This window comes from Microtus oregoni, unplaced genomic scaffold (assembly GCF_018167655.1).
Source record: "Microtus oregoni isolate MIOR12 unplaced genomic scaffold, Mior012 000010F_ref0000083, whole genome shotgun sequence".
In the NCBI taxonomy this organism is placed as follows: domain Eukaryota; kingdom Metazoa; phylum Chordata; class Mammalia; order Rodentia; family Cricetidae; genus Microtus; species Microtus oregoni.
The window spans coordinates 3132939-3146305 of NW_024543069.1; the positions used below are offsets into that span (position 1 = coordinate 3132939).

At 41.5% G+C, this 13367-nt stretch overlaps 1 protein-coding gene across 1 annotated transcript in view; it reads right to left on the reverse strand.

The window, feature by feature from the left end:
- Nucleotides 1-13367, reverse strand: part of Dchs2 (dachsous cadherin-related 2) — a 192174-nt gene that overhangs the window by 42392 nt on the left and 136415 nt on the right. Inside the window, exons 7-10 of the mRNA XM_041658916.1 lie at nt 12824-12923; nt 9098-9252; nt 7139-7982; nt 4152-4391 (exon numbers count right to left, since the gene is read on the reverse strand). Of these exons, the coding sequence (XP_041514850.1) occupies nt 4152-4391; nt 7139-7982; nt 9098-9252; nt 12824-12923 (1339 nt within the window). The remainder of the gene's footprint in view (nt 1-4151; nt 4392-7138; nt 7983-9097; nt 9253-12823; nt 12924-13367) is intronic.

The window sequence follows — 13367 nt, forward strand, 5'->3', positions numbered from 1 at the left end:
CCCTAGAATTGAGGCTAACATAAAGTAAAATACACTGGATCCAGGAATTTGTAGTGTAGATAGGAGACAATCAACAAATACAAAAAAAAATAGAGTTTAGTCCAAAATTTAACAGAGATTGTCTTCTAAGTGAGTGAGAACATGATTGGTCCTTACTCATTTCCCCCTTTCTATAAATGTATTCATCGCTGGAATCTACAGAGAGACTCTGCATAGGGTGAGTCAGCCAGATACCAACAGGACAGTAGATCAGCAGAAGCAGTGAGCCTGAGCCATTAGTGTGTCACCGTGGCTCCTCCAGCAATGGCCTTAGACTGAGAAATTTAAGATTTTACCTTCCCAATGGCCTAAGTCCCCTCTAAATCCCTCTATTAGGATGTGGTAAGAACGAAAGTCTCCAGGCTCAGGAAAAGAACGAGTAAGACTGGTTGGTGCCCTGATCCTATAGCTCTCTTGATGCACCAGGGTTGGGCTGACGCCAGAACCAGCTAATGCTGCAGGAAGAGATTGAGAAATGAGGCTGACGCCAGAACCAGCTAATGCTGCAGGAAAAGATTGAGAAATGAGGCTGACACCAGAACCAGCTAATGCTGCAGGAAGAGATTGAGAAATGAGGCTGATGAGCAACCACAACAGAGTTCAGGTGAGCAATTGACGGGTCTTATGTCATTAGATAGCCAGAGGAAATACATATTTATAAAAAAGTGACATTATACTTGCCCGGCAGGAGAGATACTATGATCAAGAAGTTGACATTAAAAACTTAATAGCCAGCAAGAGTTTCTGCAGCTGAGAGCAATTATTACAAAATGTCATATATTAAGATATTTTAGCTTCTAGGGATGGGGGACAAAGCCTAACATGTGCAAAGCACTGGTTCTATGCCCAGATAATAAAAAATGATGTTTTAGCATCTTTATCCTTTGTTTTAAGAAGCACACGCAAGTGTTCTATTGGAAGGTGTCCATAGTGACCCTTATAAGGATAACACTGGTAATACTCCAATGGCTGAGCGGTAAGGCATCCTTATTTACCTTCTTCCTTCACTCTAGAACATCTTTTCTCCCACAGTTTACATATCTGACCTTAGATGAACAGTGGTGTCAGAACCGGAGTCAGTGAAATATTGTGCTTTTCCCTGACTCCAAAAGTGGGATTTGGAGAGTACAGCTGTCAATCACGCACAGAGCAAGTCCTGTCAGGAAAGCAGATGATACTGGGAAGAGAGGACATCTGCATGGAATAGAACAAACCCCATCTTCCTGACCATGTTCAAATGTACATCTCACCGTACCGAGGAAGCGTCATCACCCCAAAGTCATCTACCGTGCGAGGTGCCAGGGGCAGCCACACGAACAATGGAGCTCTTGTTGAGGTACCAAATGCTGGGAAAATTTTAATACCCCAGTAAAAATCTGGTAGTTGTTTTTTTTTCCTTTTAATACAAGAAGAAAGTCCTGCTAGATTTGGAGTGAGTCATACAACATAAACATTCAAATCCCTTCGGACTTAGAATGCCAAAGAGCACTGCGTGCTTACGTTTCAAAACTCTGCATTCTAGCATGCCAGAACACATATGCTCAGCTCTCTGGTATTAAGTAACACTATAGTACTTTTTAAATACGTACTATAAAGTAAACCATTCATAAATTCCAACCCGATGCCAGTTATGTTAAAATCTTGAGTACGTCATTTAATTCTCATGCATAATGCTGTTTCATTGTTTGAATTCATTTAGTGCAAAAAAAGAAAAAAGACCGAGAGGAAATTTATTCAAACACAACACACACACACATACACACATACACACATATACACACACACATACATACACACATACACACACACATACATACACACATATACACACATACACACACACATACACACACATATACACACACATATACACACACATACATACACACACATACACACACACACATACACACACACACATACACACACATACACACACACATATACACACACATACACACACACACACACACACAGTCACATGTACTTACATAAGCACCAGCTTAACAGATCTAGCTCGATTGAAAATATAGTAAATACAGTACTCGTAAGAAATTCACACCAAAAATTAAAAATTTAAATAATTTTTTAAGTGAAGACTTTCAGTAACTCAAAACTATCTCAAGAATACGAGAATAGAGGAGATTTGGGATGGTGTTAAGTTGTATTTCAAACCTCCATTAATGTAAAATCACAAAAATAATAACTGTATCTAAACTTGCAGCTCTAAGTGTGAACCCTGTAATGATCGGTAGGAGTAGCATTTACACTAGGCAACTCCACAACAAAGAGATAGCATTTGCTTATGGCAGTCATGTCTTATTATTAAATGCAAAAATTTGAGAGAAATTCCTCTCTCCCTTTTCAACAGAACCCCGTACAGAAAATAAAATGAACAAAGTAAGTGAACAGACTGCATGTGGCTAAGCAGAAATTCTGCAGACAGCTCAACCTATGCTGCCCACTTTGGGAAGTGGTTCCATGCCCAGCCCAGGCTCCTGCTGGGTTGACAGCCGGCAACCTTGGAAGGGAGCATTCCGAACCAGGGCCACCACGGAGATGCACCCCTTCTGTACGTTTCCCAGGATCGCTGTGAGAAGCACAGCTTGGATTCCTCGTTGTTCCGTCACCCTAAAACAGCGGTTCTCAGCCTTTCTAATGCTGCGACCCTTTAATACAGAACCTTCCGCTGTGCTGACCCCACCCATGCAGTTATTTTCATTGCTGCTTCATAGCTGTAATTTTGCTATTGTTATGAATCGTAATATAGATTATCTGTGCTTTCTGATGCGACTCACAGGTCGAGAACCGACCGCTGCCCTCCAGCAAACAGTGCTGGGAAAGTGTAACATCTAAGCTGGACTGAGCATGCTCCTTTCTGAGCACAGTGGGGAAAAGCCTTTGCTCACACTGCCCTCCTTTGGTCAAAGTGGGAAAATTATGTGAGCCCTAGGAGTGTCCCTAGCATTTCAGACAAAGTCACGTCAACATTTAGGGAAGAAAGGGCACTGCTACACCACGGGCTTTGTGGAAACACCATTACCATGTTTGTAAATATAAATCTTGCAAATGTAAGTTTTAAGGACTGCCTAATTAAATGCTCTGCATTAGTTCTGATGGGAAAACTCAGAATGTAGTTAATAGCAAACACTGAGGTATCGATTTTTATCATTATTTAGTTTTGACTTAAGACAGAGTATCATTAAATGAACTGTGCCTTCAACACCCTAAGAGAGCTAGGGACGTTCAAAGGCAAGTCGGAGACACTCACAATAACAGTAACTGTTGCCTTCAGAGTTGTGTGTCTGTGTTTTGTGTTAATTATAACAGTAGAAACAGGAGTTAAAATGGCCATTCACTGAGCCAGATGTTAGCGTAAACTCTCTTCCCACCTAGTAATGTCTTCATGCGTACAATGGAATTGTGTATGGGGGCACTAGAATTGTCCCCATTTTATAGACAAGACGAACAGAGAGGATTAGTAACTTATTCAGGGTTACACAGCTTAGGTAGGAGATAATTCTAGGACTCGAGGCAGGCTGCTATCAGCTCCATAGCTCTGGGAGCAAGCCTGTCTTACACTGAGGAGATGGGGAACCGCCAGACTCCTCCTGCTCCATCCATCTAGCGCACTTGGAGGTAAATGTGAAGTTATGTGTATCCCTCTGCTTGCTATCTCAGCGAAACCCATCATTACCTGTTAATTAGGGCTGTACCACTCTCAGTGCTGATAAAGATGAACACAGATGCCAGACAGAAACAGACATTACCTATGGTTATTTGTTCCAGGTATGCTGCTGAAAATACTTGATAGTTGAGGTAAGTAGTGACTTCATTTCTCTATAACTTTTGTTTTTCTTAATTTATTTACTTAAATTATTTATTTATTAATTTAATTATTACTTAATTTATTATTTCCACACCTGTGGAGATCATAAGAGAACATTGAAGGGTTATTTATCTCCCTCCATCATGGGTTCCAGGTCAGTAAGCACTTTCCCACTGTGCCAGCTCACAGGCTCCATTTTTCCATAACTATGATTTTATGCCAACGGTAACCATTCTGTGCTTTTACGGTGCCTGTTATCTGATGTCTATAGTATTCCGATTACCTGAATCCGTGTCCTCAGCTTCAACCCTTATAACGGACACACCGGGACTTTGGTTTTCTCTAACTGAAGCTTCGTACAGAAGTTTCTTAAATACGGGTGTCTCATCGTTTACATCGAGGACAGTGACGGTCAGAGTCTGGGAAGCAGAAAGTGCTGGCGTGCCACCATCCTGGGCCACGAGGGTCAGCATGTGTTGAGTCTTCGCTTCGTAATCCAAGGGACAAGCTGTCCTCAGCAAGCCTGCTTTGGAAGAGAAGACATGATGGACTATGGGTGTGGCTTGAGGGCGGAGCCACTCCCTCCACCTCCGTTTACAACACACAATCAAAAACTTTCATTGCTAATGAGTGAATCATAACAAAGAGTGAAATTGATTGAAGCAACTTTAAGTTCTTATCTTATCTACTAACATTCTTCGTCAGAAAAATCAATTTAAGTTGTGAAGACAAACGAAAAGTTTAGAAGTCTATCCCGTATGATTATCTACAGAAAGGCCTGCATCACAGTTATCACTCTACCCAGCATTTCCCTCGTTTTTATAAGTATCTATGATGCTAATAACATATATTCTGGGACACATGGCACACTTGAAAGTATCCATGTTATAAAAACGTGCATTTGACTCTGTTGCTCAGGACATTTGATTCCTGTTAGAGACCTGCTTTCTGTTGCACTTACTCTTGGTTGACCGCCATTGGCTTTATGAACAATAATGGGCACAGACATTGCAATTCAGGCAATAAATTTCACAAATAAGCCACCTTTCTACCCCACTGCACTGAGCCACATAACCCATGTATGTGCGGTGTTCTGCACAGATAGCTATTATGGGGTAATAACTGTCATATATTTCTTCTAAGATTGCTGACTGCCTGCCTCCCCATTTTTTTCTTCAAATAATTAAATATTGAATCAGATTTTCGAAATAGTTTTTTCAATAATTACTCCTCATTTTATACATTGGGGCCATAGGAAACCCCTATGTTTTATTTTTTTTATTAGACACACGAGCCTTGTGAGAGAAAAAAAAACCTCCCATCTCATATGGATACATTCTGCAATTATCATTTTATGTCCTTGAAAGCTACCTCAAAAGAAATAGCCATTGTAATAGCTCAAGATTCATGATGCCAGCATTACTAAGACACAATTCATGTTTATCCTTCCTCTTTAACAGGCTGAACCAGGCCTTCCTTGAGCGTCTTGGAAAGCATTTAAAGTACCATTAAATCAGCTCCGAGGAGAGCCACAGTCCTCGCAGCAATCATCAGCCTGTATCTGGACAATCTCCTGTCAGCTGGGCACTGAGGTGGTGTTCATACAAGCCTCAGAAGGGAACCATATGTCAGGGTCTGAGAAACGTGCTGATAAATTCTCCCATCAGAATAGAAACAGCTATGCTCACAACTTCCAAATCCTCACATTCACCTCAGCTCCAAACAATGCTCTTCACAGCTGGCCAAATTGCTTACGTCTGAGAATATATTTCTTAAGGTCCATGTTGAAATCACTATTTTATAGACAATTAGATAGTACTCCATACTTTTAAAAAAAATATCCTGAAAAAAGTCATAAAAAGAAAAGAGCACATCCTATTTTTTAAAAAATAGTGAATGCCACCAGATAGCAGGGCCACAGCAAGATGGCTGAAAGGACAGTGAGTGATACTTGTGCGCAGGGAATGGCACTGGATAAACATTGACATAAAAAAACAATGCTACAACCGATGTGAAAGCAATGCCCACAACGAGCAAAGAGCTCAGCCGTTAAAACCTGTATGCTGTTTCCAGTTACTGACCAGTGCTGGCTTCCATGAACTAAAGGCGAATTTCCACACCAAGACTTTACATAATGTTGCTGATTTGCCATACAGCCACCTTGCTTTACTCAGTCGGATTCCTGCGCTAAGGACTCACGATGGTAGCTAGTGCCTCCTCGGCCCACAAGATACAGCTAGCTACGAAGCACTGTTAATATCAGCAAACAGCTCTAATATACAATATCTGCGGTGTGTGTGGGGTGTGTGTGTGTGTGTGTGTGTGTATACTGCATCTCTCCAGGAACAGTCTGTCACCTATCAACTACAGCGATGGTTCTCGTAGAGAGCAATAAATAAGAAGAGTTGGCAGGAATGCAGAGAAATCAAAACCCTTGCACACGACTGCTTTTAATGCAAAACATTTCAAGTGGAAAATGATATGGCCAGTCCTCAAAAGTAATTTGTTTAATTGGCAAAAGGATCCTAAAGCCCCATCCTTCCAGAGAAGCTATAGCAGTTTTAAGATTGGTTATAATTAAAGTATGACACATCCCAGCGACACCACTTCTGGATACTTATGCGAAAGAATTGCAGTCAGGCTCTCCGAGTAGTGACAATGTCAAGTTCACTTCTGTACTGTCCAGAACAGTCAATGTTAAAAATAACTCAAAGGTCCACCAGCAGACGGATAGAGACAGAAAATATGATACATGCGTGCAATGGTCTTAAAACTCATGAGGAAATTAATTGCCTTAAAATGGGATGGCATGTCTGGACTTTGAAACATGATGCTGGCTGAAATGCGCTAGCCATACTAAGACAAACATGGTCCTATTCATCTACACTTTTTAAAACAATCAAATTTACAGAACTATCAAGAAGACTGCCTGTCAGAGAGGCATGAAAGGAAGTGAGAACAGTTGGTTTAGATGAAGGGAAAGGGTGATCTTTGAGCCCAACCAGTACAGCACTGGGTCCCCAGTCACGAATAATGTGTTCTGTTGGAATGTTATTCTCATATAAATTTTCCTTCTACAAAGTCAGGCATACCTGCAAACTTAGTACTTGGGAAGCAGAGACAGGCAGATCAGGAGTTCAAAGTCATCTTCTGCTACATAGTGGCTTTGAAGTCATCATCCTGGTATATATGAGAACTTGTCTCAAACAAAATGTAACAAAATGTTTAGTGAAATGAAACAGTTTAGAAGCGGCACCCAGAGCACTGTACCTGATGAGCCGTCTAACATGAAGACCATGTCCTCGTTTCCTGCGAGGATGCTGTATGTGACTTCCCCGTTCATCTCTGCGTCTGCGTCCTGGGCACTTACACGGTGCACCAAGGAGCCCACTTCAGCATCCTCTCTGACGAAGGCCATGGGATGAGACACAAAGGCGGGGCTGTGGTCATTCACATCCAAAATCACGACTTCAGCTACCAGTGACCGCCATCGCCGGTCGGTCACATTCACAGCCTGGTCAGATGCAGTTACGGTCAGTAGGAAAGTGGGCACCTTCTCTCTGTCCAAGGGAGATACGGTGACCAGCGAGCCAGAGGAGGGGTGCACGAGAAACGGGTTCATTCCAGCAGGGCTGGATTCTGCGAAGTATTGTATCCTGCTGTTCAGAAAGCTGCCGTCGCCATCTTTGGCATTGAAGGTGTACACCAGCGTCCCTACAGGGGCGCTCTCCTCTATGCTGATCGCAATGAACTCGTCCTGGAAAGAGGGAGAATGGTCGTTCTGGTCCTCTACATCAACGCTAAGGAAGACGGTGCTGTTCCACGGAGGGCTCCGGCTAGGGTCTCCAGAAATCACCCGGATAAGATAATGAGATGTGGTTTCATAGTCAAGTTCCTTAGAGAGGAGCAAGTCTCCCGTAGAGCTGTCGATTTCAAAGTGTCCATCCCTGTCCTCCGCAGCGATACTGAAGTGTAACTTCCCGCTCGGGGGCTGTTGAAGGGGATCCGGTGACTGCATCAGGCTCATGATTTTTGCAGGCTTCGTGTTTTCCGGGATCACTAAATGTCTGATATTCTGAGATTTAAAAACTGCCCCTTTGGAAAGTGGTATCACCTGAAAGGGTAAATGAGTATCTGTTGATACAGAGTTCTTTGAAACTAGCTTCACGTATCACTATGAAAAGGTAAGTTTAAACATCTATATACATATATTATGACACTATATTGGAAGCTGATTTCTATTTGTGTTTTTATATATGTGTTAATTGATGAGAAAATACATTTTAACAGAATGAAAATGTATCAAAATACTGAAATCTCCTCTATATAGGAACGAATAAAATTCACCTTTTATCTTGCTGCAATACATGAATGAGTGTTTTGTGAGGCTGTGCCATGATTCTTCTAGAACATATCTGGTAATTCTTCAGTGTGAATGTTGGACAGATAATTCTCAAAATGACCCCAGATCCTAGAGATCAGTCTAGCCACAGTGACACCTTTGGACAGTGAGATATCAAGTGCCTTTGTTGAAACAAAAAACTAAAGTTTTGACCACATCAATTTTTCTCCTAACTCACACTTTAATTATGAAAGACATAATTTGAAAACAGTAGTCCTGGGGGAAAAAAACTCCTTGTTACTATATACATATAACCTATATTATATTTATACTGCGCAGGTGTTACTTATTATAACGTGATCAGCAGAGAGTCCAGCTGTGAAGAGTCCCCTTTTGACTGGCCATAGGTAATTTTCTGCTGCTGCAAAGATGTCCCATGACTTGGTTTTGTTGTTGCTGCTGTTGTTGTGATTTGATTAATGCAAAGCTTTGACATATGATCTCAAGTAATTTTTACAAGCTTTAATTTTTTTCAAAAACCCATGCAATTTGTCCTGTGGTCATTTGTTTAGGCACAAGGCCCTTCCTCCTGCAAACTTACCAACTCACTGCCATCAGAAGTAAGAGGAAAGTAACCTTTTGCACATGACACCCAAGCATCACAAATGTCTATGGGGTGAAGGATAGCTTGTCAGGAATTGCACAAAAAAAAGGGGTCATTTATACTTAATTTTTTTTCCAAACAGTAATAAGAAGGCAAGCATTGGGTGTAATATACTCTTGAAATAGGATCCACACACTTGGACTGTCTTCATACTATCTACTTGTTTAAAAACTCAAATGAAAGTCTCAGAATGTTCTTCTACATTTTATGCCGCTAGCATTACCTGAATATTAATAATCGCCTGTCCCTGAAGAGGGGGCACTCCCTGGTCACTGGCGATGACTGTCATCCTATAGGAAGGTCTGTAGTCATGGGAAAGGATCGTGGTGGTTCTTATTTCACCGTTGTTGGCATCAATCTTAAAGTGAGCAGGATAATCTGTATGCAAAAATGAACACACTAAATTAATTCATAAGGCAGAAGATGGGATCAATTCAGTTCATGTATTCATATTTCAGAGCATGTATTTACTTTAAATGTCTTGAGAGTTTAAGGAGCTATAGAAGGCTAATTTGGCTTTAATTCCTTGAGGGTCTAATGAGCTGTGTGCCCTGCTCAAATGTTTTCCAGGACACTGATACACACATGCATCAAACGCAGCACACAACACCGCTCTGATCCCTTCAGCTTCCACACTTCCATGCACAGTTAATATCTAACTTTTATATGCCACTAAAATATAGAAGAGATATTTTTTAGTACATAAAAATAAAAAAGTAGAGATGGGCATGGTGGTGCATAAGCCCATTTTCTACTGGGAAGACCGTGCCAGGCCATCCTGAGGTACACGGTGAGACCATCTGCAGATTTCTGCCTCCTGCATGCATTTTGCCTTTGAGATTCATTTGCTAACACTATGTAGTGGCATTTCATTTTCATTTTAATAAATAAAGCTTGCCTGAAGATTAGAGAGTAAAACAGCCCCACTTACTGGCCAGCCTTACAGACCAGGCAGTGGTAACACACACCGTTAATCCAAGTACCCACACTGGTTTACCACAGAAACCAGGGCAGTGCATGGCTTTAATCGCAGTGGTGCATGCCTTTAATCCCAGCCCTAGAGAGGATTATACTCGTCGGTGATGACCTAATTTCAGTAAGTACAATCTTGGTGTAAGGACTGTAGGAAGATAGTCTGCCCCAGTGTGCTAGAAGGAGCAAGCTCGGAAATGTTTACATGCAAAGAAATCAGGGCGCCCCCTGGTGGGCAACACGGAGCATGGAAGGAGAATTTGCTCCCTGACAAAGCCCCTGATAATGACGTCCCCAGTGGAAAGGGAGCTGACCTCAAGGGCAATAAGGTAGAACTTTTATCTTCTGTGGGCTGCCTTCGTCAAATACGTTGCAAGATTTGCCTAGGTGAAGCTGTAGGAAGTCCATTTTCACGGTAGTGTCTCACTGAGCAATACCATTGTGTGAACACGTGAAACAAAGCTTCAACAAAAACTTTGTCCCCTCTCACTCAGGGCACAGGAGCTGCTCCAGGACATGGAACGGAGGCGCTATTTCTGGGAGCAACACAAACACCCTGCAAATTTATCACGGGCTGCGTCTCCACGCTTCAGAGTCGTTACACTCAGGAGACATGTTTTAAACTGGCTGTGCCGTTCTGACTGCAAAATGCTTGTTAATATTCTTTGCTCGGCTTTCACGTCATTTGTCCTTTTCTTTCTGATCGCTCAGGATTCTTAATAAAGCTGAATACAATTCTGAGTCAGTAAAGGGGTTGTAACTGCTTCCTTCCAATCCATAACCTGAGACTTACAACATGGTGAACAGTGACGTATTTCACGGAGTTCTGAATTTTAATGTCATTTCATCCAGCTACTTCTTCTAATTTTTTTCTTGTTTAAAAGTCGTTTTCGCCCTCAACATCAAGTCATCAACCTCTTACATTTCCTTCTGTGAGAATTAAGATTTTGACATTTAAATAAGACAGATGTTGAAGAGTGAGAAGTAGATATGTAATACCACCTGGGTAACGAAGGAGGTCTGAACCAGGTATTGATGAGCCATCTGCTTGCTACATACTGTGTATCAAATCTTCATACCCTTACCCACTAATCTATTGTTAATGTGTCATACTATAGTGTCTTCCTTTTAAAAACTTTGTAAATGAAAGTCCTATGGAAACATATTTTCCATTTGTCCTTCTGACACTGTCTTAGTCATTCGTATTTTTTTTAGCTCTTCTATTATGACTTTAGAACGAACATGACATATTTCACCACACACTGGCTGACATTTTAGTTGAAAATACTCTAAACCAATAAATAAACATTTAAACATTTCTCTCTCCTAATGAGTAGTACAGATATAGATTTTTTTATTTCATTTGCCTTTCATGCCTATTATTAAATCTTTACAATTTTTTTTCATAATGGTTCAAAGCATCTTCTACTAGAATTTTCCTTAGATTCCTTAGCAAGCATAGAGCTGGATAAAAGGAACTGAAGAAATCCACTTCAGAAAATACAACATGATAACAGTAGAAGAACTACGCTGCTCAGAAGAAGTCCGATTTTCTGAGCAAGTGTGCTGAAATGGACACTTGCTAGCTTTGCAGCAAAGCTGCTCTGGGCCCGTGCCAGCTTTGCGGCATCAGCAGAGCAAATGAGACCCTTGGAGCAGAGTCTCTGAAATGCTCGCACTGTGGTGATGCTGCTCCCTGAGCGTGTGCAGGCACACTGACTCCAACATCCGCTCCCTGAGCGTGTGCAGGCACACTGACTCCAACATCCGCTCCCTGAGCGTGTGCAGGCACACCAACGCCAGCATCTGTTCTTCCGCTCTTGTATCTCTTGTGTCTTCTATAAAGAGAACCTACTCTGCTTCAGACAAGGACAAGGTTGTCTCTGGGTTTTCCTTGTTTGTGTCAAACAAGATAGATGCCTTTTGAAATGGTCTCAAACACAATATTAAGTAAAGCAAATTACTAGAAGAAACTGGAAGACTGGGTATTTTAAGAGAAAGCGTGAAAGTAAGTCTATGTCAACAAAGTCACCGTAGAGTGTACCACATGCTTGGTATGATTTGTGGTATGATATAGTAGACATGTGTAGCATGAATTCTATTTGGTATTAATAATAAAAACCCAGAGTCAGATATTAGGGGATGAAAGCCGAGAAATCAGAGAAGCAGTACAACCAGCCACTAGAGAGACCTTTTACCTCTACCGAATCTTCAGACCAAAAGGGCAATCCTGTCCTCTGACTGACTCTTCAGACTGCATCTCCAGACTGCAGCCTCAGACTGCAATGAGCTCCTGTCTCCTCCTGCCTTCTATTCTTGTCTCCACCTCCCTAGTGCTGGGATTAAAGGTGTGGGATCCCAAATGCTGAGATCACCTCTGTGTGAGCTCTGTTTCTCCTTTAGACTGGATCAATTTCGTGTAGCTCAGGGTGGCCTTGAACTAACAGAGATCCACCTACCTCTGTCTCCTGAGTCTTGAGATTAAAGGTGTGTGCCACCACTCCCTGGCCTCTAGCGGCTTAGCCCTGCACTCTGATCTCCAGGCAAGCTTTATTTGTTGAAACACAAATAAAATATCACACAGACAAGATTTATTCTCACCCTATGAATAGTGTCCATAGATATTCATGTGTGCTCCAACATAACAGGCACTAATTGCCAATTCTTATCTAATCGCTTCCTCTTTCCTTTCAATAAAAGTTGACTTGGACCTTAGACTCTCAACAAATCATCCATTTAAGATGGATGGTTTCTATTTAGGGCTTCAATACTTCAATACTCTCTTTGTGTTCTTAAGTATGGAGTGATTATTACAGGCAGCAAATGGATTTTGTTTGCTATTTGGTTTTCTAGTGTAAGTTGTCTAGGGAGTACTGAGTGAGCAGGGAGATGGTGGCATCCCCAAAGGAGTGAGGCAGAGGATCAGGGACAGAGGGAGTTTAAAATCCCTTCATGTTCTATGGATATTGACTTTTACCTGGAGAGATGGAGTAGGTAAGTTCCGCACTGAGTCCTTCATCGAGGTCCTTTGCAAAGACGGTGGTAACCAGAGTATTAACTGGCTGACCTTCCAAAGCCTGCCGTGGAGACAAACAGCTTACTGGTGAGTCAGTGGAGTCTTAAGGGTTGAAATAGTAGACCATTAAATGAAAGAGAAAGTATTTTTAAAAAATACAGTATATCAAGCACCTACTAACAGTTCTAAAATCTGCGTGCCACTCAAACGTCTACCATCAGAAAGTACGTGGATAGAAGTCTATGGAAAGGTTCCACCTTTTATCTGTTTTAATTTTGAAGACGTTATCTGGAGCATTTGAGCCAAAGATGCAAGTAAATTAATTACAATGAAGTCAAATTAAATATCTTTCTATTTTTGAAACTCTTAAAGAATCTAGTATACTCTCAACAGCTTGTTGAGTTGTTGTTCAGGCTGCTTGCTACAATCCAAAATATGCCCAGCACAAAGATCTGCCTTTATTTCAGAAAACATATCTCACTGTGAGTAGGAATTGTTCTGGAGC